The following is a 23,021-nucleotide window of genomic DNA, read 5'->3' as shown; positions in this document are numbered from 1 at the left end:
TATCTGGAGTAGCAGAGCCTTGATTATTTTTATTTCATTATACATTATACATGTGTACATTATATATTTATTTTATTGTTACTAAAATAGTCTTTAGGATAAATAAACATTTTTAAAGTTACCCTGATTTTTTTTTACAAGTAATACTTGCTCAATTTAGAAAAATTATAAAATACTGATTAAGAGAAAAGAAAAAAATTAAAAGCACACAAAATCCAGTTTCCTGGTGATCACCAGTGTTAACATTTGCTCTGCAAATAGAGAGGTGTAATAATTGTACACATGTGTGTTTCTTTACTACAGAAATGGCACGGGTCCATACGTACTATATAAACCCGGGGTCTTTCCTTGAACAACATATCATGACTGTCTTTCCATGTGACTTAATAAATATATGTTTACATCATCATCATTTTTGATAGGAAGCCTTTCTTTTAGATATGGGTGGCTTTTGTTCATAGGTAGCCCCAGAGCAACTTCATCCTTTGAAGAGATGTTTCTAGAAAGCAGGTGTCTCGGGCAGGCTCAGCCCACCGCTCAGTATAAAGACACAGACCCCCTGCGTCTGAGCGGCAGGTAAGGCCTCAGTGAGATGTGAAGCCTTTCTTGTTTGTGGCACAGTGTAGTCAATGAGCTGCAAAGCTCAGGGGTTATTTAGGAACTGAGTTTTCCTATGTAAATTTCCTGGGTCATGAATCATGGCAGGAAATCTAGCCACTGAGCTCTCCCCAGGGAGATCCCCAGTTGATTGAGGCTTGTGGGGCGGGGGACACAGGAGGCTGCCCACAATAGCCTTGGGGAACATTGAGCAGGGCCTGGCTGTTCTGGGGTAAACAAACCCCTTCCTAAAAACAGGACTGGGCATCAGTCAGGACCTCGTCGCCAGGGCTGTGAGGTGATCCATGTGAGTGTGTGTGTGTGTGTGTTGTGGGGGTGTGGCCCCTCTGCCCAGCCGGCCTGGAGTGCAGAACCAGGAAAGGGCTGTGTTGGAGGAAGAAGGGTGTGGTCACTGGTTGGCTGCATGTCCTTGGGCAGAGCTCACAAGTGGTCAGATAATTTGCTACAGTAAATCCTTACCTCACTTTAAAGCGAGCTCAACCCGTTTGGGCAGTAAGAGGATTTAGCATTTCTGTTCTAGTAAATTCCTCATACTGGGCCCTGGATCTGAGAGCAGAGCCACGCCAACAGGCCAGGAGCCTGGCCTGAACCTATCTGGCTTCTCCATAGAGGCAGCTCCTTGGGAAAACATGGGTCCAGGCATACAGAACAGCCTAGTTCCCAGGAGGAAATGAATCCTCCTTCCTCGTGGCCTCAGGCAGGGCTTGTGGTAGTCTAGGAGGAGGTGAGGTGCCTGAACACTCTTTGCAGGAGGCTCTGGAACCTTCCCACCACCTTGGCAGCCAGGAAACTAGAGCCCGCATCTGTTCTCAACTGAAGGAACATGCACCCTGCCCGTTCTCGTCCTGTTTCTGCCTTTGTACTTTGTTCTCCTGGTGGGGCCCCGCTCCCCTGTCTGCCTGCAGGCACCCCTGGAAGAGGGGCTGGATAGAGCCCCCAGGCAGCAAGGCAGAGACTGGAGCGGGAGCTCCCTGACTCTGCCCACTCCGGCCCCCAAGGGCAGGGCTGTTTAGTTTTCCGTCCTCCCTCCTGAGTCCACCACCATTTCCTTGTTCTCTTCCTGGAACCACTGTCTGCAGGGCTTTGCCAACAAAGCAGGTACAACCAGCATCTCTAAGAGGGAAATAACACAAGGGCTGTTGTTACCCGCTCTAAACACAGCAGCAGCCAGACCCAGATGGGCCACCCGGAAGCCAGGCACAGGCACCAGGCAGCATCTGGGGCCCAAGTGCTGGTTCCTGCCTCACGCACAGAGCCCAGGGCTGGTGCCCTAAAAGCCATCAGGACAGTGGGTGGTCCTGAGCCCCTCGAGGCTGCCTGCCCAGCAGTGTCCAGCCCTCCCCTGGGGCTGCCGGAGTGGACGTTCACAGAACCCTTGTCACCCTGCCAATGGGCGCCACCCCGGCCTAACTTGCCTGGTGTGCAGCCTTCTCCCAACCTCTAGTCTTTCCAGTAGCTGGAAGTGAGGCCCAGAAGTTAAGAGTTTAGCCTCTGGGGATGAACTGCCTGAGTCTAATCCAGCTTCTCCTTGACTCTCCCCGAAAAAGGAGAACAATACCAGCTACCCAGGTGGTTGTGGGGATCACATGGGATAACACATGTAAAGCCTGTGTGCCACGCCTGGCACGGAGTGAGGCTAAGTGTTCATTAGTGTTATGCATTCAGCCTTGATGGAGTGCCGACTGGGGGCCAGGCAGGCCAGGCCATGGTGTGGGAGGCAGGGATGGACAGTGATAGAGGAATTCAGACCACAGCCAGGTGGGGAATGCTCTGCAGGGGAAGCCACAGCAGCTGGGGGCCTCTGAGGCAGGGTCTTGAATAGGGGGGAGCAAGGGGATCAGGGCGGGGACGTCTGAGATGAGTTTTGAAGGCTGAATAGGAGTTGGCCAGATGAACAACACAACAGAACACAAACAGCAGGCAACACACATGTGCAGCGACTCAGACATCGAAAACCGTGGGAGGAGGGGTTAGTTTACAGAGGACTCACTCTGTGAGGAGTGAGGTGGGGATGGGGGCTTGGGGGGGGGCCTGGCATCTTTCCTTCGATGTTTTTAAGTCTCTGCTTCTGGGTTCCTGCCAGGTTGCTGCCTTCAAAGCACTTTGCAGTCCAGTGAGGGAGACAGGCCCATAAGTGTATAGTGCACATCAGAGTCCTCTGCTGAGGGCAGCAGAGACAGCGAGCACAGCCAGATGATCTCATTGCAGTTTAGAATCTCCCTTGGCAGCTGGGAGGAGGGCCATGTGAGGCGGTAGGAAAAGGAGCCGGCAGAGTTCTGAGATCCTGCAGAGCTAGGATAGCTAAGGTCAGAAGAGCAGAGGCTTGAACGCCTCGTGGGACACTGATGTCGCTCTGCCCTGCGGGCCCAGAAGTGTTCATCCCTCGTCTGCATCTGTGGGCTGCACGGCCCTGAGCATCTCCCGGGGGACCCAATCCGGGCCCTGCAGGGCGAGCTCAGGACCCCCTTGACCCAGAGCTCAGCCTTGGGGCGAGCAGGTGGAGGCACTTGCTGGTAAAGCCCCAGGAAAGTGACCAGGGCATTGCATGCTTGCATTGCAGGAAAAGAGCATTTTTTTTAAAACTTTCCTCACTGAAGAAAAACAGATTGGAGGCTTTTCTCTTGGAGCAGGTGTCACTCTGGATGCTAGTGCTTCCAGAACAAAACTGAATCAGTGACAAGCCTTTGAATCTCGTTACACAGAGTGCACGTGGATCTGGAGGTCACTGCCACAGGCATGCTGGGTTTGGAGCCTCTGACAGGGCAGCTGTCCAAACAAGCAAGCAAAGTGCGTGTGACCACAGGTGGCTGGGGTGTGCATCTGGAGTGCCTTGCCATGGTCCAGGTGTAAATCCCTTTCCAGAGATCAGGCCAGAATTCTTCCCCCTTCCACATGGCCAGTGATTCACAACATGTATTTTCAAATAGCTTTTTGGGGCTTTAAGTTCATTTGATCCTTTGCAAAGTCCTTGAGAAAGGGGAACTTAGCAGTTGTGTTAGAGAAGGGGAAACTGAGGCCCAGAGAGCACAGTATGAATTCTTCATCCTGTTCTGGAGTCTGCCACTGGATAGCTGACTCCCCCAGGCTCATTTCCCCAGGGCTGACAGTGGTTCCTTTGCTCAACCACAGAAGTTAAGGGTCAGGGTTAATAACATCAGCTAAACTTCCAGATGTTTTTTGTGGCCTATTATAAAGACATCTGGACTGTTCATTTGCCTGGGATAATTATAGTCGAGGACAGCCCCACCAGATGGAGGAGAGGAAGTGTCCAGTGCCTGCCTGTGTCCAGGGTCGGTTAGACTCATCGTACCTGCTGGCTGTGCTGTTAGTACGTCCGTGCTCTGGGGGGTGCATTAGCCCCGTTTTAGAGATGTACTGACTCGGTTTAACAGTTCAAAGTAACATCCAATGACTATAAATGGTCACCTCATACCTGGTTCTAATAAACTGTGATTATACACTAGAACTGAGATGGGGAGAGCTGGCTGGGACAAACAAACAAACAAGGGTTTTCTTTAAGGAAAACCTCTCAAGGGAAAAGTGGGGGTGTTTGGAGACTTTGAGTTTCAAATCGCTGTACATGTTTCTAATAGTTTCCAGACGCGCACTGCATTTGTGCGGCGCATTTACTGAGCCCAGGAGAGGTGTAATTAAGGGTAATAGCAGCCAGCCCTGCCGTCAGTGAGACCAGGAACGACAGAGCCCGCCGCAGAGGGCAGGATGCGATTCTGCTTTTCCACGGCAGGGGATCTCGGCTCCACACACACGTGACCCTGCCGTTGGCAGCAAAACGTCGCAGCAGGATGTGACCTGTGTTAGACACAAGCTCAAAGCCACAATCTCTGACTGGGCAGAAACACCAAATCTGCAGATTCTGCAGACCAATTTAGGTGCTTTCTGCTCAGGTGTTATATTCCAGTATGTGTATTAAAATTCTCAAAATATCAAATAAAAACATGTGTTTTCGGATGCTGTTGCTCAAAAAGAAATGCAACAAGTAAAGCGCGTCCACGTGGTCCCAGTTCAATGTATTTCTTTTCTCATGCTAAATTCGTGTTCGCAGCAAGCCCACTTCCTGATCCAGGACATTACCACTTGTGTTCTTGACAGGTCGCTAGGATACTTGAAGTCTCTGAAGAAATGAGGAAGAACATGGGCGTGAGCTCAGGGCTGGAACTCATTACCTTGCCTTATGGCCACCAGCTGCGCCTGGATATCATTGAAAGGTGAGCAGTGCTACCCTCTGCATTTCCGGCCCTTCCAGCTCCTCGCAGGCTGTCAGAGCAGCAGGTTTCCAAGCAGAGAGGCGCAGCACCCACCCGCCCCAGAGCCGCCTCCCTCAGGGGCCTGTGGCCCCAGCCAACTTTTCCCAGAAGCCTTAGCCAGAGAGTTCCTGGAGGTGCGCAAAGAGACAGCACAGAGAAGTCAGAGGACAAAGAACACGTTCCTGTCCCTGCTCCAGGTGGGGGTGGAGAAGAGAACAAGTGAGCGCTCCTGCCCCCTCACTGAGCTGCAGCTCCTGTGTCTCCAGATTGCTTCAGGAACTGAGCAGGAGTTTGTGGGGAAGGTTGGGAAGAACAGAGTCTGAACGATATTGTCTTTGAGGGGTGGACGATGTTTTCTTTGAGGGGTGAACAGATGGAGGATCAGAGGTCAGGAGATGACAGCACGCAGGTCCCCGCTTCTAAAGCATGGCTGCCCTCTTCTCCTGCAAAGCCAGGGCTGTGGCTGTCCATTAAAACCCACAAGTGTGCATGTCAGATGTTTAGAAATTAGAAAAACAGAAGTAGTGAGGCATGTTTTTAAGAAAAGAAGCGTTAGACTAGATTCTCATATTACCATAGAAGTTGGCCTTGTTGACACACACAAAAAAACAGTTGGTTTTGGCAAGACCATCTTGTTATCTTAAGTTTTCTGTTTTTCCAACCAGTTTCCCAGTTGCCCTGCACACGTGCGGGTTTTAACAGACAGCCTGAGCACTGGCTTTTCGTGAAAAGAGGGCAGTGATGCTTCAGAGGCGGGGGGCCCCTGGCTGTCCACGATGTTCTAGCTTACAACACTCTCCAGTACAACTTCTGTGATGGCTGAAATGTTCCCGTCTCATTACGGTAGCCACTAGCCACATGTGGCTGTTGAGCACCTGCAATATCATGACTGAGGGACGAAATGTTTTATTTTCCTGTTTACTAGTTTAAGTGTGAATAGCCACATTGGCTAGTGGACAGAGCAGTCCTAGGATGTCAGCCCCTAGGAAGTAAACCCTGCATTTCAGGTCCCTGGGGGACTGATACAGCTGCTGCTTTCAAGGTTCTCTGGCTATAAAGCAGGTGAAGCAGCTCAAGTGCCACCGCTGCTCTGGCTGCACAGCCGCAGATGCACCCGACAGAAAACACCCAGCGTGCCGAATGGAGACGTCTGGGAGGCAGGAGGTTAGGAAGCGGTCTGTGCTGACTTTGTTCAGGCATCCTTGTTAGGGAATTGTAGGTCAACTTCTGAATTTTCCTGCTTTTCCTGATCAGACTTTTCTAGATTCCACACTCTCTCCAGGCATCCTCTTCCCGCCCCATGTGCCAGGGGGCTGGCTTCTCAGTTCCACTGACTTACCATCTATTGTCTGGGCCCAGTGGTCACTGTTTCAGCAGGGATGAGCTGAGCTATGTCACCGCACTTCCCCATTTCTCATGTGATACGTTTCAGCCTGAAAACTCCCCAAGTTCCAGGCTGTGTTTTATCAGTGTCATTAGGTGTGTGGATGTGGGTTCTGGGCGCAGGCTGAGGTCGGCCGGCTTGGAGCTTCCCTTTAGGCTGTTTTCTGACTTCCACTCTGTCTAATTCCGTTTCCTCTTTGTCCTGATTGCCACTTGCCTGGGGTCTCTCTCCTTGGCTAGTTTCCTGTCTGGGTGGACCTGTGGGATCCACCTGCTAGAGCCTGGGGAGCAGTAATCTTCATTACAATGTGTTTACCAAATAAAGGCCACAGTTCTAACAGCCCTGAAAGGTCAAATGACATCATCTTTTTGTGTTTGAGAATCAAGTACAAAACCACCTGTTATTTTTATCTTACCACCTCACCCATTCCAGGCCTACAGAGTGGAGATGTCCTTTGTATAACATTTACTGCCTCCTTGCCAAAGACTGGAGCTTCTGCTACAGACTTGCCATGCTGGGTTGTTTTCCCATAGTGGTATATGCGGGAGGTCTTAGGCAAATGTTGGTTGAATGAATGGATACAATTACCCAATTAACCGTTGATATAATGCCAGGTCTTAAAGAAGTAAAGAACCTGTCTTTTATTAAGAGCCATTAAAACATAGGGAAAAAACACTGAATAAAGAATAGGGGCCAGCCCAGTGGCATAGTGGTTAAGTTTGCATGCTCTGCTTTGGTGGCCCGGGGTTCCCCGGTTCGGATCCTGGGTGCAGACCTATGCACTGCTTATCAAGCCATGCTGTGGCAGGCATCCTGGGCAGAGATGGTAGCTCAGGGCTAATCTTCCTCATCAAAAAGAGGATTGGCGATGGGGCCGGCCCGGTGGCACAGCGGTTAAGTTCGCACGTTCCGCTTCTTAGCGGCCTGGGGTTCGCTGGTTCGGATCCCGGGTGCGGACATGGCACTGCTTGGCAGCCATGCTGTGGTAGGCGTCCCACGTATAAACTAGAGGAAGATGAGCACGGATGTTAGCTCAGAGCCAGGCTTCCTCAGTAAAAAGAGGAGGACTGGCAGTAGTTAGCTGAGGGCTAATCTTCCTCCAAAAAAAAAAAGAGGATTGGCGGCAGATGTTAGCTCAGGGCTAATCTTCCTCACACACACAAAAAATAGATTGAGTGCAACATGGGAAGTTTGTTTACTATTAGTTAAAAGAAACATCTAAAATGTTTGGCTCAATCTCAACACTTTGCATATGGGTAACAAAACTCTTTGGTAAATACAACAGATAATAAAAATATGCTTTATGCTAGGATCCATGAATTAAGAAAGACAAGAAGTCAGGAAAAGAGATAGAGACAAACAGGTGAAATGGACCAAACAGAGAGGGAGAGATGTGCACATAGAGACAATTGCAGGAACAACTCTTTGCTAGGTGCCTGCCAGTCATGGGCACTTTAATTATTTTTACACCCACACACAGTCTCTATTTCTCACAACAACAACAACCCTTGTTCCCATTTTACAGATGAAGAAATTGAGTGGAGCAGTCAGCTTACAGCCTAAGGTCCCACTGGAGTAAGCACCATACATACGTATATGTACCAACACAGAGACAGCAGAGCTCATGACTTACTTAAACACTGGAGAAACTAGTACTGCTAGCCTCTGGATGAATCATGACACCCTTGGTCAAGGAGAGTGAGAGAGAGAGAGACCAACACACGTGGGCGCAGAGAAGCACAGCCGTGGAATAACATCCTTAGCTGTGAACTTTCAGGACAAGATGGCCTGAGTTTCAAAGGCGTGTTGTCGTTTAGTAACCACAGTTGTGAATCGGGGCTTCACCTCAGCACTTGTACACAGGCTGGAAGAAATTTAATTGAGGCCGTTCTGGCCCAGTGCAGTCAGCCCCCCGGCCCTGATTTACAGAGGGAAGTCTGTGCCGCCTGCTAGCAAGAACGAGGCGGCTCTGCGACCCCGTTCATATTAGTCCTATTGTCATGTAGAGAAAAGATCACTCTGCTTCCTGTTCTGGGTCTGTGAGGTTGACCCGTGTTGTTCAGGATGAGAAAAGGGAGGATTGTTGGCAGACACAAGATTTCAATTTTATTGAGGTCTGACCTTATGGGGGAAATTCCTGCTGGTCAGCTATTCAGTCTTTGTCCATATCTCCATTCACTTTCTGGCCTCTTGCCCAGAGTGGCAGACACTCTATTCTTAGCTCCTCGTTCCTTCCTTTGTTCTGGCACCCATGTCGTCTTCCTGGATCAAGCATATTCTCTCATTTTTCTGTCCCCTCCATTCCCCAGTCCTGGGGGCTCAGTGAAGGTGTGCAGGGCTCACCCGAGGAAGGGATCCCCCCAGTGTGGTGGGGGACCTGTTGTCTCCTTGGACCTCTCATGGTGGAAGGTACAAGGAGCTATGTGCATGTCTCAGCAGCCTTGTCCAGGAGGGCCCTCTTCATGCCCCGAGTCCAGGGCTGAACACGGCCCTGTCCTGGGGCATCTGTGGGTTTTGACCCTGCAGAGTGCATCCTCTGAGGCCTCGCCCAGGCCCTGCTGCAGTCAGCCTGGTGGTCTGTCTGTTGAATTCAACAGCCAAACTGTCTGAGCTGCCAGTACATCCCAGAGCAATAGCAGCAAATGGTGCAAAGTCAGTCCTTTTCCTGGCCAGTTTGGTTTCATTTCCTCCTGGTCCTGTTGGCCCCAGGCCTGACCGCTGATCTCTTCCCTCTCAGACACAACACGATGGCCATCGGCATTGCAGTTGACATTCTGGGCTGCACAGGCACTTTGGAGGACCGAGCATCCACCCTCAATAGGATTATCCAGGTGGCGGTGGAACTGAAAGACTCCATGGGGGACCTCTATTCCTTCTCAGCTGTCATGAAAGCCCTGGAAATGCCGCAGGTAAATTTCCACTTGCTTTGTGCCACCCCGCAGGCCTGGGTGTGCTTAACGTTCTGCAAAGTGGTCTGCAAACCCATGCTTAGCAAATCACACTCTTTTGGTTATTCTTGAAAGGTGAGGTCTTAATGGAAGCTGCTTTGATTTGGGGTGACCAAGAGCAGTGTCCTCAATGTTTTGGCTGTTTTTAAAAACAGCAGATAATTGCTGACAGCCCACACTTTTCTCTTTGATGTCCAATAAGAAGAGTCGTCGTCAAGAACTATCGCTATTCCTGAAGAACCAGTTAGGAAGGCTGCGTCTGGCTCAAGTGTGTTGTGTAGGAAAGAGACTGCTTCTGTCTGGGTCACTGGGTGTGTGGGCAGTTTGAGGTAATGACTGAGAAACTGAGTTTGGGGAGCTTATATCTGAGAATCCCTGGAGTGGTGTATCTCAGACTATGTTCCTCAGGTCACCTAAAACAGACTCTCCTGTTAAAAAATTCAGCTTCCTGGCCCATCTGCCATATAACCCGCCAATGAGCGTTTCTGAAATCAAGCACTTTGAATTTCTCTGCTTTGATGGGCTGTTTTTAGGATGAGCGTCAGAAGTGAAAACCTGTATTTGAAATCAAAAGGACCTCACAGAGGAAAGTGGTCCTGTTGTCTCGATTGCCTTTCTGTTCCGCCAAGCCCTAGGTGCCTGGAGGACTCTGAGTAGGAGATTACAGTCCTGCAAACCCAGTCTGCAACCTGTAACACCAACCGCTGGTCAGTTAGCTTGGCTGTTTCATAGCCGCAGACTGTTTCTGAAATCCTGCCGGGTCCTCACTGAAAACCCAGCATTGCCATTGGGGAGGACGGCTACAGTCACGTGTCCTGCAAGTCAGGGCATGTTGGGAACGTAATTTCCTTGCATTAAGGCAACGTCATCTTAAAAATAAGAAGTTGAACAAGTTAATGCCTTCACTAGGAAATCTGGGGGTGGGGGGGTGGTCAATTCCAGTTATAATATTCCTAGAGCTCTCAAAACTCTTTAGATGCACTGGAATTTTGTAGGGTTGATATTTGAAATAAGAAAATTCAGTCATATTTTCATGATATACTACCTTTTATTAATAATAGGGGTTATAATTATTCATTCAGATGTTTTCAATTTGCATCATATCTATTTCTTCTTATTTAAAACTACCTATAATTTTGAGGGCTGAGCCAACAGGCTGTGTGTATACTCCTCCAGCCCAAAGCTTCCTCTGAGAATAGTAAAGGGGATGTTTTGTGACATTACGTGGTTGTTGTCCATGACATCAGACTCAGAGGTTAGGACTTATCCCCAAGCAGCTAAACATGCCTTTGTAGGTGGCCCCTCCCCTCCAGCCGCATCAGACTCTTCCCTTCTGGCACCTCAGCAATGAGGGGGCATAGTCCTCCAGGGTCTTCAGGGCCCTGGGGTGGGAAGTGGCAGACCCAGGGGAAACCTGAGAATCACGTCATTTCTGTGTGCCATCATCCAAACCTGCCCCTATACTACAGCCGCATGCGCCACTTTCTCTTCTCAGCTTCCAGTATCCAGAGAGAGCATCCTGGAGACAGGTCTAGCCAGAGACAAGGGCTTCTTTCAGAAAGGCAGTGCTTCAGGGAGGAGGGGGAGAAGACGACTGTGAGAAGAGAGGGCAGCTTGGTGGGTGGCCAGAGGAAAACCAGCCCACATCCTTTCCTTCCCAGCAAATCTGCTGGTGCTGATCCCTTCTCGCCTTCCTCTTGGAATGCATGGGGAGCTCTTAGAGGCCAAGGAAATGAATCTCGGCTCTGCCATTTACCAGCTATGCAACTTTGAGCACGTTACCTACCTTCTGGTTTCTAATCTCTAAAACGAGCCCAAAATACCCGCCTCACAGGGCATTGTGAGGGTTAAATGAAATTCCTCAAATACCTGACACAGAGCTGGCTCTCATTCCCGGAATATGAGTGCCCTTCTTCGCTTCCTTGTTTCATGTAGAAAAGTTCAGACTCAGGCTTGCTGGTCGTAGGGTTTGAGTGGGGGACCATTTATCTTAGGGCAGTCAGAGTCAATGGCATATGTTGGTCTTGACTCAGTTGTTCCAAAAAGAATGAAAAGGAATGAGTAGTGGCCTCATATGGTCTGGGCAGTCTTCTATGTGCCTCAGACATTATTACTTACGAGTAACATTAAAATGCTGTACATTACATTCCTAGATCCTGACATGAGTATAACCTTTATGGACAGTTGGCAACTCCTATCAGAATTTAAAATACATGTATTCTTTCATTCAGTAGTTTCATTTCTGGAAATTTATCCTCCAGATATTTTCACATATGTACACATTTACAAAATATGAGGTAATTTTGTAATAAAAAATATTTTAAAAACTTACTATAGGAGACTAGTTAAACTACGGTTTATCCATGAAGTGGAACGTTATGCAGAAGTTTAACAAAATAAGTCTGTTGTATGCTTTTTTATATGTACGTATATGGAATGAGTTCCACGCAAGGAACAGAAAAATGTGTAGTATGATACGCATTTATTTATTTTAAAAGGTATAGACACACATGTACCTAACAAGAAATTGATGAGATGCATTCTTCCTGGGAGGAGCCATTAAAGCAATGCAGAATGGGATGGGGTTGGCAGATTAGCTGTTTCTCTGTACTCTCCTTTCAACTGCTTTGAATTTTTTTTACCATGTGCATCTATCACCTATTCCAAAACTGAAGCAAAAAGGTAGTTTAAAAAAGAGCCTCTTCCAAAACGATAACACCTTTCTTTCTTCCAGATCACAAGGTTAGAAAAAACGTGGACTGCCCTGAGGCACCAGTACACCCAAACTGCCATCCTCTATGAGAAACAGCTGAAACCTTTCAGCAAAATCCTGCACGAAGGCAGAGGTGAGCACAGGGTCAGCGTGAGTGGGGCTGCCCTGAACGTTAGGTTGTCTCTCTTCTGGTTTGATCAAAGCATTTAGCAGGGGATATTATGAGGCCCCAGGTTAACTGCAGGATTGTTGATGGGGGTCACCAAGCTTTTGTCAGATGACAACATCACTCGTAGAAGGTCTGCAGTTACCAAAACAAGACATGGGCTATCAGTCAACTTCCTGTGCTTTTTTTTTTTAATTATTTGTTTTATTGAGGTATGATGACATTACATTATAATAGTTTCAGATGTGCAACATAAATTGTAAATGGCATTGTTTCCTTAATTTCTCTTTCTGATAGTTCATTATTAGTGTATTGAAATGCAACAGACTTTTGTATATTGATTTTGTATTCTGCAACTTTACTGAATCTATTAGTTCTAATGGTTTTTTGGTGGAATCTTTAGGGTTTTCATATTTAAGATCATGTCATCTGTAAACAGTGACAGTTTTACTTCTTCCTTTCCAATTTGGATGTCTTTTATTTCTTTTTCTTCCTAACTGCTCTGGCTAGGACTTCCAATACTAGGTTGAATAAAAGTGGCAAGAATGCACATCTTTATCTTGTTCCTGATCGTAGAGGAAAAGCTTTCAGCTTTTCGCCATTGAGTATGATGTTGGCTATGGCTTTGTCATATATGGCCTTTATTATGTTGACATACATTCCCTCTGTACCCGCTTCATTGAGAGCATTTATCATAAATGGATGTTGAATTTTGTCAAATACTTTTTTTCATCTATTGAGATGATTATATGATTTTTATCCTTCATTTCGTTAATGTGGTGTATCACATTGATTGATTTGTGGATGTTGAATCATCCTTGCATCCCTGGAATAAATCCCACCTAATCATGGCATATCAGCCTTTTAATATATTGTTGAATTTGGTTTGCTAATATTTTGTTGAGGATTTTTGCAGTTTTTAGGGAATATTGGCCTGTAATTTTGTTGTGGCGTCCCTGTCCGGTTTTGGTATTAGGGTAATGCTGGCCTCATAAAATGAGTTTGGAAGGGTTCCCTCCTCTTCTAGTTTTTAGAAGAGTTTGAGGATTGGTATTAGTTCTTCTCTGAATGTTTGGTAGAATTCACCAGTGAAGCCATGTGGTCCTGGACTTTTGTTTGTTGGGAGGTTTTTGATTACTGATTCAATCTCCTCACTAGTAATCAGTCATTCAGATTTTCTGTTTCTTCATGATTCAATCTGGGTAGTTTGTAAGTTTCTAGGAATTTATCTATTTCTTCTAGGTGGTCAATTTGTTGGCGTATGATTGTTCATAATAGTCTCTTAGGATCCTTTGTATTTCTGTGGTATCAGTTGTAATGTCTCCTCTTTCATTTCTGATTTTATTAATTTGTGTCCTCTCTCTTTTCTTTGTGAATCTAGCTAAAGGTTTGTCAATTTTGTTTATCTTTTCCAAGAACCAGCCCTTAGTTTCATTGATCTTTTCTATTGTCTTAAGTCTCTATTTCCACTCTGATCTTTGTTATTTCCTTCCTTCTACTAACTTTGAGCTTTGTTTGTTCTTCTTTTTCTAGTTCTTGAGGTATGAAGTTAGGATGTTTATTTGAGAGTTTTCTTGTTTATTGATGTAGGCATTTATTGTTATGAACTTCCTTCTTAGAATTGCTTTTGCTGCATCCTATAAGTTTTGGTATGTTGTAGTTCCATTTTCATTTGTCTCAACGTGTTTTTTGTCTGCTCTTTGACCTATTGGTTGTTCAGTAGCATGTTGTTTAATCTCCACATATTTGTGAATTTTCCAGTTTTCTTCTTGTAATTGATTTCTAGTTTTATACCATTGTGGTCAGAGAACATACTTGATATCTCAAGCCTCTTAAATTTATTAAGACCTGTTTTATGGCCTAACATATAATCTATCCTGGGGAAAGTTCCATGTGCACTTGAGAAAGTGTGTATTCTGTTGCTTTTGGATGGAGTGTTCTGTATATAACCTGTTAAGTCCATCTGGTCTAATGTGTCATTTAAGGTTGATGTTCCTTATTGAGTTCTTGTCTGGACGATTTATCCATTGATGTAAGTGGGTTATTAAAGTCATCTACTATTATTGTATTGCTGTCAATTTCTCCCTTTAGGTCTGTTAATGTTTGCTTTATATATTTAGGTGCTCCTGTGTTGGGCACGTAAATATTTACAAATGTTATATCCTCTTTTTGGATTGACCCCTTTATCATTATGTAATGCCCTTCTTTGTCTCTTATTACAGTCTTTGTTTTAAAGTTTATTTTGTCTGATATCAGTATTGCTGCCCCATCTTTCTTTTGGCTTCCGTTTGCATGGAATATCTATTTCCATCCCTTCACTTTCAGTATGAAAGTGAAGATTTAGGTTTGAATGCAGTCTAAAGCTCTACATTTTTTATTCTCCCCCCTTGCACGTTTAATGTTTTTGATATCACATTTTACATCTTTTTATCTTGTGTATCCCTTAAGTAATTATAGTAGTCATAGTTATTTTTACTACTTTTTTATTTTAACCTTCATTCTAGCTTTATAAGTGATTAATCCACTACCTTTACTATATATTTACCTTTACCAGTGAGATTTATACTTTTATATGTATTCTTGTTACTAATTAGTGCCCTTTCTTTTCAGCTTAAAGAAGTCCCTTTAACATTTCTTAAAGTCTACTTTTAAGATTCTCTTATCTTTAACTTTTGACATGTCAATTATAATGTGTCTTGATGTGAGTCTCTTTGGGTTCATCTTATATGGAACTTTCTGGGCTTCCTGTATTTGTTTACTTCAACAAGTTACGGAAGTTTTGCCACTATCTCTTCAAACAAGTTGTTTGCCCATTTCTCTTTTTCTTCTTCTGGGACCCCTTTAATGTGAATGTTAGTCTGCTTGATGTTGTTCCATAAGTCCCTTAAACTAACTTTACTTTTTTTCATTCTTTTTTCTTTTCACTGCTCTGATTGGGTGAGTTCCACTGCCCTGTCATTGAGTTCACTGATTCTTTCTTCTGCTTCATCTAGTCTGCTATTGAATCCCTCTAGTGTATTTTTCAGTTTAGTTGTATTCTTCAGCTTTATGACTTCTACTTGGTACTTTCTTCTTTTTTTGTGAGGAAGATTGGCCCTGAGCTCACATCTGTTGCCAATCTTCCTCTTTTTGCTTGAGGAAGATTGTTGCTGAGCTAACACCTGTGCCAATATTCCTCTATTTTATGTGGGACACCACCACAGTGTGGGTTGACGAGTGGTGCTAGGTCTGCACTTGGGATCCAAACCTGTGAACCTCGGGCCATCAAAGCAGAGCATGCAAACTTAACCACTACACTGCTAGGCTGGCCCCTCTACTTGATACTTTCTTATATTTTTTGTCTTTTTGTTGTTCTCATGGTGTTCATCCATTCTTCTCCTGAGTTTAGTGAGCATCTTTATGACCATTACTTTAAACTCTTTATCAGGTAAATTACTTATCTGTTTCATAAAGGTTTTTTCCTGAGGTTTTATCTTGTTCTTTTGTTTGGAACATATCCCTTTGTTTCTTCATTTTGGTTGACTCTCTGTATTGGTTTCTTGCATTATATAAAACAGCCACAGGGCCAGCCCGGTGGCGCAGTGGTTAAGTGTGCACGTTCTCCTTCTCAGTGGCCCAGGGTTTGCCGGTTCAGATCCCGGGTGCAGATATGGCACCGCTTGGCACACCATGCTGTGGTAGGCATCCCATGTATAAAGTAGAGGAAGATGGGGATGGATGTTAGCTCAGGGCCAGGCTTCCTCAGCAAAAAAGAGGAGGACTGGCAGTAGTTAGCTCAGGGCTAATCTTCCTCAGAAAAAAAAAGAAAAAACCAGCTGCCTCTCCCAGCCTTGAAGGAATATCCTCGTGTAGGAGATGAACCTTGTCATTCAACCCTGCCTTAGCTCTTGGTCATCAAACCTCTGTGATTATCCAAACAGTCTATTTTGTTTTTAATGGCTCCTAGTAGTTGAGGGTGTGCCAAGACGTGTCAGTGTCCCAAAGCGGGTAATCTCAGTCAGCACCTAGATTCAGCCTAATTGGAAGCCAGACCTTCAGGCAGCAGCTTTTTAAGCATGAAAGTATATGCAGTCCTGTGGAATGGCAAGCATAAGCCTCACTGGCCACCAGAGCCAGACGATCTGGAGTTGCCCAGATAGAGGCTCCAGATGAGTGTATAAGCTCCTCTTTGGCAGATACCAACAAGCTGTAGTGAGATGGAGGGAGGCTGCAAAGATGGCGTCCACCAGCCTCTGTTCCCTGAGAGCACTTCTGCAGGCCCCTAAATGTGTGCCAAACTAGAAGGCTGCCCCTCAGGCTGAAGCTCCTGGACAAGCAAATAGGCTGCTTTCTCAGAAAGAGTGGGGGTCTGTTTCAGTCTGCTGTCTGTGCAGTGCCCTGGGGGTGGTAGTCTGCCAAGAGCTTTCTTTCCGATTGTTACAGTCCTGTGGGAGCCAGGTGATCAAGGGGGGATCCCCTGGATGGCAGCCACAATAAAACAGGGCACCAGATGCATGCAGGAGCTCCCGTCCAGGAGATACTGGTGTTCTGCAGTGAGGCAGAGGGAGAATGCGAAGATGGCACCCACTAGCTGGAATGAGGCAGGGAGAGATTGTACAGATGACGCCCACCAGAAAGAAAAGGAAAGAAAAAAGATGGTGCCCACCAGCTAGAGTGTGAAGATGGCACCTGCCAGCTGGAACAAGACAGAGAGCATATAGATGGTGCCTGCAGGAAAAAAGGGAAGAAAAAGAAAGAAAAAAGCCTACCATTTAAGAAAACAAAGATGGCTCCTGCTGGCTAGAGCGAGACAGAGGGAGAGCGTGAAGGTGGTGCCCGCCAGCAGGAGGCCTCCAGATTAGTAAATAAGCCTCATTCATGTAAAGTTCGAGCTCCTCTCTATCGGCTGCCTCTATCACACTGAGTCCTCAGGCGAGTGAGTCCACACATGTGAACCCTTTAAGAGCTGTTTCTCAGATCATTATAGCCTTGGGGGTCTCATAGATGTGAGCCCTGTTGGTTTTCAAAGCTAGGTATTTTGGGGGCTCATCTCTCAGGTGCAGATCTTAAAAGTCGGGGTGTCCCATGTGGGGTTCAAACCCTCTGCTCCTCAGGGAGAAGCTGTGGGTTTTGAGTTCCCTCCCGATTGTAGGTCGCCATACCAGGGATGGAGTTTATGGTGAGATTGTGTCCCAGCCTCTCCTGCCCGCTTCAGTGTGGTCCTGCTCTCATTCTCCCGATGTGTTAGAGTTGCTCAGACAGTTTTTAGGGGTTTTTTTTCAGGTGAAGTTGTTCCATATTTTGCTGTAGATTCAGTGTGTCCATGGGAAGAGGTGAGCCCAGGATTCTCCTATGTCACCATCTTGAACCAAAACTCCCTGTGCTTAACTTTGAAAAAAAATATGATAGGAAAACTTTACCCTTTGTTTCTTAGAGTCCACATGTGTTCCCCCAAACCATGTATCAGTTCCATTGCTGATGCCTCTTGTGACCTTAATGGAGCGCCAGGCTGTCACTTTTGAAGGAACTGACATGTGGGAAAAAAATGACGAAAGCTGTGAGATTATGCTGAACCATTTGGCAACAGCCCGACTCATGGCAGAGGCTGCAGATAGCTACCGGATGAATGCTGAGAGGATTCTGGAAGGTAAGAGCTGTTTTTGGTAAGCTGCTCTCTGCATAGTAATTGGAATCAAGAAAAGAAAGAGCATGAATGCCCTCAATTAGAAAAAGACCAAGTAGGAAAGATTAAGGCATGGGAATTCCATTTCCTACATGATTGATCACTACTTCCTTCTAATTCCTAAATGACTCAAGGATCCCATTTCTTCTTTCTTCTTCGGTGTTCTGTTGTGTCAGTGGTCTAGAAAAAACAGGAAGTGTCATGGAAGAACTGATCAGCTTGCCTACCATTAGTCCCTCTAACAACTGCTGTGAGAAAAGGTGGTGGGCCAACATGAGGAGTTGGAGTTCTGTTTGAGTTCATTTATCTGCATTCCTGTGTCTTCCCAGTTACCATGGGAAGTGAGCTCCCCTGCTCTTAGCATCAGAGGGTCCAATGGGGAAAAGTACAAACCACAAGTACTTGAGTTTGCAGTAAAGTGTGACCTAAGGAATGGCCAACTAGGCTGAAGAGGGAGGTGGGGTACAGATGGGAAGGCCTGCCATGTAGGGCTGTGGCTGAAGAGCCAGTGAAGTTTTAAACATGGAGGGATGTCATCATATGGTCAGATTTATGTTTTAAATCTGGCATCTGTGGAGGAAGGTGGGAGGGCTGAAGTAGACAAAAAGACCGTTTAGGAAGGAAGTGCAAGAACGAGGGCTTTACCAAGGCAGTTAGCAGGGATAACTATTTTCTCTTCCTCACTATAAAATTTTTAAAATTCTTCAAGGGCTCAGTCTGTTCCATAACGTTAAGAACTGTATGGGGCAGGAGAAGCCTATTATTTCATCTGAGAACAAAGTTATTGTTTCAGACCCAGAATTTGGGATTAAACCATTTGCACTGTGTCCATTGTAGTTGTAAGCACCACATACCTGTTTCACTTTTTTTCTCAGAAAGTTCTCCTGGGATGGCAGTGTAGGACTCAAACAATAAAAGCACATAATTCAATTCACCAGATATTAGAGTCTGCTTATATGAAGCCAGTAAATATATTACATTGGATGTTGCCTAAGCCAGTATATTAAGATGGGTTTTGAGAAAAGTGTGCTTTAAGCTGTTCTACAGCAAGTCACTTTGAAGGTATCTGATGGTTCTTCTCAGTTGATCCTGCTACGGATTTATATGGCACGATCCCATTGCTGGAAGTGACTATGAACCCAGTAAGGGCAGAGATTTGTTCACCAACATATCCCCAGCACCAGCCCAGGGTAGGGGCTCAAAGCATACTAACTGAATGAATGGAAGGTGTTACCTGGCCTCTGGTTGGTTATCTGTCAAAAATATTCTGGCATCAGATAGAAGGATGGACTAGAGGGCTTCTATTATCCTCTCCACCACCAAGATACTGTGACAGTGGAAATATATTTAATGACAGAGCAGAGAAGTCCAGCAATAATCAAGGATGAGAACCACATGCCTGTGATTCTTTGGCTAGAGGTTTCCACCTCTCTAATAGAGTTGACTGAGCATCCTTAGTCTTAAGTAGACAGACCTTCTCTTACATAGAAGAGGAGAGAGAGTTAAGAAACAGGCCTGCACATATGGCTGTCAACTGATTTTTGACAAAGGCGTCAAGGTAATTCACCGGATAAAGTATAGTCCTTCAACAAATGGTGCTGGAACTATTAAATATTATATGCAAAAAAAAAAGAATCTTGATCTTTACCTGATACTGTACACTATAATTAATCCAAAATGGATCATAGACCCAAAATGTAAGAGCTAAAGTGTAAAGCACCTATAAGAAAACAGAGGAGAAATTCATTGTGCCCTTGGCTTAGGCAAAGATTTCCTAGGATACAAAAAGCATGAACCATAACAGAAAACAGTGATAAATCGAAATTTAAAATTTTGCTCTTCAAAAGACACCATTAAGAAAAAGGCAAGCCATAGACTAGAAGAAAATATTTGGTAAATATATCTGACAAAGGACTTAGATCAGAATATATAAAGAACTCTTACAACTCAATGAGAAAACAAGATTTGAACAGACAAAAGATTTGAATAGACACTACACCAGAGGAGATATACAAATGATAAATAACTACCTGGAAAAATGTTCAAAGCATGAGTCATTAGGGAAATGTAAATTTAAACCACAATGAGATACCACTCCACACTGTCTAGAATGACAATACTAAGAGTTGGCAACATGTGGAGAAACTGGAATCTTCATGTTACTGGTCAGAATTTAAAATAATGATACAGCTATTTTGGAAAAGAGTTTGACAGTTTCTTTAAAAGTAAACATATATTTACCATACAACCTAGTAATTCCACTCTTAGAGAAATGAAAATACATGTCCACACAAAGACTTATACACAAATGTTCACAACAACATATTCATTATAGCCAGAAACTAGAAACAATCTAAATGTCCAACAGACGGTGAATGGATAAACAAAATGTAGTATGTCCATATAACTGAATACTACTCAGCAATAAAAAGGAATGAATTATTGATAACACACGACAATATGAAATAATCTCAAAAACATCACACTAAGTAAAAAAAAGCCAGGGGGCTGGCCCCGTGGCCGAGTGGTTAAGTTCACGCGCTCTGCTTTGGCAGCCTAGGGTTTCGCCAGTTCGGATCCTAGGCGTGGACGTGGCACCGCTCATCAAGCCATTCTGAGGCGGCGTCCCACATGCCACAACTAGAAGGACCTGCAACTAAAAATACACAACTATGTACCAGGGGGCTTTAGGGAGAAAAAGGAAAAATAAAATCTTAAAAAAAAAAAACAAAAACCAGACACAAAAAAAAGTCTGTAATTATATAATTCTATTAATATCAAATTTCTAGAAAAGGCCTAACAAGAACAACCGAAAGCAGATCTGTGGTTGGCTTGGATCTGGGGTAGGAACAGGGATCGACTGCAAAGAGGTAGGAGGGAACTTTCTGGGGTTGATGGAAGTTTTCTAAAATTGGTGGTGACAGTTGTGCAACTGTATAAATTTACTGTTTTAAATCAAACTGCAGCTAAAAAGGGGGAATCATGACATGTAAATAATACATCAATAATGCTGTAAAAAAAAAAAAAAAAAGAGGTCCTTTGAACACCCCTCACAGTACAACTCACAGTGGCTCATATACCCAGATTTGATTCTCTCGTGTTTTAGTGAGTTTTCATATTCCTTCTCCTAAGTGCTCAGGTGCCCGAGGGTGGGACTCTGCCTTCCCTCATATAGAGCAGATCCTATATTTTTCCTTGGAGGCATTTTTTAAAGTTCTGAGAGAAGATAAGGTTCATTTTGATCCTTCTTTAAATGAGCAAGTTTTCAACACTATGTTTTAGGCAGTTGTTTTGTTTTGTTTTTATTAGGTTTTCAACCAGATGAAGAAATGAGTGAAATCTTCAAGACTGAATTTCAAATGCGATTGCTCTGGGGCAGCAAAGGTGCACAAGTCAATCAGGCAGAGAGATACGAGAAATTCAACCAGATTTTAACTGCCCTCTCACGCAAACTGGAACCTCCTGCAGTGAAGCAGGCAGAGCTTCGATAACTCTCCAGAGAACCTGAGGATATTATTTCAAGCTTCTCCAGTTTCTTCTTTGGGAAAGCTTATCATTTGATAAAGTAATAATGTGCAAATCTGACAATATACAAGCTTTTAGTATCCACAGGATATTGAACATGTAAATTGCACAGAGCACACTTATTTATGAACTGTTCAAAATTACTACTGATTTTTAAATGAACGATAATTTATTATTAAGGTAACTATGGCTAATGTTGATCAGCAAGTTTAAGAGAAGACCTAGCTATGTTGGCTGGTTGCTTTCTATTACCAAGGTATCTGACCATTTTAGTTTTGATTCCATGTCAGATACGTGTAAATAGAAAAGAGTTTAAAAGCATGAGGCATTTCAGAAGGTATCAGTTGTATGATATTCTTTAAATATGAAAACTGTAAATAGTCATATGAAAATATATCTTTTTGTGAAACAATTGTATCCAGTCTCTTTAATATTAAACAACTCATCATAGTACAGTAAGTACTCCTACCTGCCTGGGGCGCCACTCTATCTTGCTAGTAAACAAAAACTGAGTAGAATGGAAAATTTTAAGGTTTCTGGCTTAGGAGACAGAGTGAATAGTGATACAAGGCAAAGCTGGCTCCAGAAGACCTCAGTTCAGACTGAAGCTATAGTGCTTACTAGGTGTTGGACTTTCGTCAGGTCCCATATGCAGCACAGCACTGGTACAAAGTGAGCATCCACATGTTTGTTAGTACATCCATGACATCACTTCACATACTTCATGTATCATCTTCTAGGTTTTTGACTTCTCAAAGAGGATACTTTCTGGTTTATCAGTATCCCTTTCGATTTTTTTCTATTGCAAAAAATTTGAAATACGAGATTTTAAAATCACAAATTTCTATCACTCTGCCACTGTCGAACACCAATTTGCTTTTTCTTCCTGTCTTCTAAATAATTTTGGGACAATACAGAATAGTTTTATATCCAACTTTTCTCAGGTTGTGAAAATTTCTCCAGGATGTTAACCTTTGAAAAAAATACGCTTTATTGGTTACAGAAGTTACACTGTACCTTAACCATCACCCTATTGATGGTCATCTTAAATATGCCTACTAGAACTAAGTATGGTCTATTTAATACAATGGAAATAATACTAGTTTCAAATCCTGCACTCTGTATTTCCATTAACGTGACCTAAAATGAGGCCCCTCTCCCATTTTCTTAAAGGAGCCATCACACCATTGTTTTTTTATTTGGAGAAAAAAACCAAAGCACACTTCTACTTCTGGCAATTGGTGGTTCTGATGCACTTAGAAAGCCCTCTCACTATAACTAAGTCAATAATTTTTAATAAACGTACCTTTTAATGCACCATTAAGCTTGACAGAATGAAAAAGAAATCCCCAAGGAACAATCCCGCCCTTTCACCTCACCCACCAAAAGGAACAGCAAATTTAAATCAACTCTGTGAGAGAATTTAAAAACCTGGGTGGCCCTAAAGGCAAATGCTGACATCAGCTCAGCGACTAGGAGACAGTGTCTTGCAGGAGCTGAACCTGAAGTGCTTCCATTAAGTAGGGATCCTTAAAGGATCCCTATTAACAGGCTGGGAAAAAACCCATCTGCCTGCTAGCAAAAAAGAGGTTACGAGGAAACAAGCCTGTTTTTCATGTACAGCTACAAGAATAAAAATAATTGTAATGATAATGGTCTTTGGTGAGGATTTGCAACTAACAAGCCTGTCCTCAAATAGGTCTTGGAGTAAAATTTACAGGATCAAGAAACTGATTTACA

The 23,021-nt window shown here is 44.4% G+C and overlaps 1 protein-coding gene across 6 annotated transcripts in view; it reads left to right on the top strand.

Moving 5' to 3' along the window:
- The window catches only part of BCAR3 (BCAR3 adaptor protein, NSP family member), a 190,663-nt gene extending 168,009 nt beyond the window's left edge, over nucleotides 1–22,654 (top strand). For 3 of the 6 annotated variants that reach the window (XM_046645419.1, XM_046645421.1, XM_046645420.1), the window contains 5 exons: nucleotides 4,729–4,844; nucleotides 9,005–9,176; nucleotides 11,950–12,061; nucleotides 17,508–17,720; nucleotides 21,066–22,653. In XM_046645419.1, the coding sequence (XP_046501375.1) occupies nucleotides 4,729–4,844; nucleotides 9,005–9,176; nucleotides 11,950–12,061; nucleotides 17,508–17,720; nucleotides 21,066–21,247 (795 nt within the window). In that variant the 3' untranslated portion in view covers nucleotides 21,248–22,653. Of the gene's footprint in view, nucleotides 1–4,728; nucleotides 4,845–9,004; nucleotides 9,177–11,949; nucleotides 12,062–17,507; nucleotides 17,721–21,065 lie in introns of all 6 variants that reach the window. The other 3 variants (XM_046645418.1, XM_046645422.1, XM_046645423.1) reach the window with 2 other exon arrangements.
- The last annotated feature ends 367 nt before the right edge of the window (nucleotides 22,655–23,021 follow it).

This window comes from Equus quagga, chromosome 18 (assembly GCF_021613505.1).
Source record: "Equus quagga isolate Etosha38 chromosome 18, UCLA_HA_Equagga_1.0, whole genome shotgun sequence".
Lineage (NCBI taxonomy): Eukaryota > Metazoa > Chordata > Mammalia > Perissodactyla > Equidae > Equus > Equus quagga.
The sequence above is the reverse complement of the archived record's forward strand: the minus strand, read 5'-3'. Positions and strand labels throughout refer to the sequence as shown.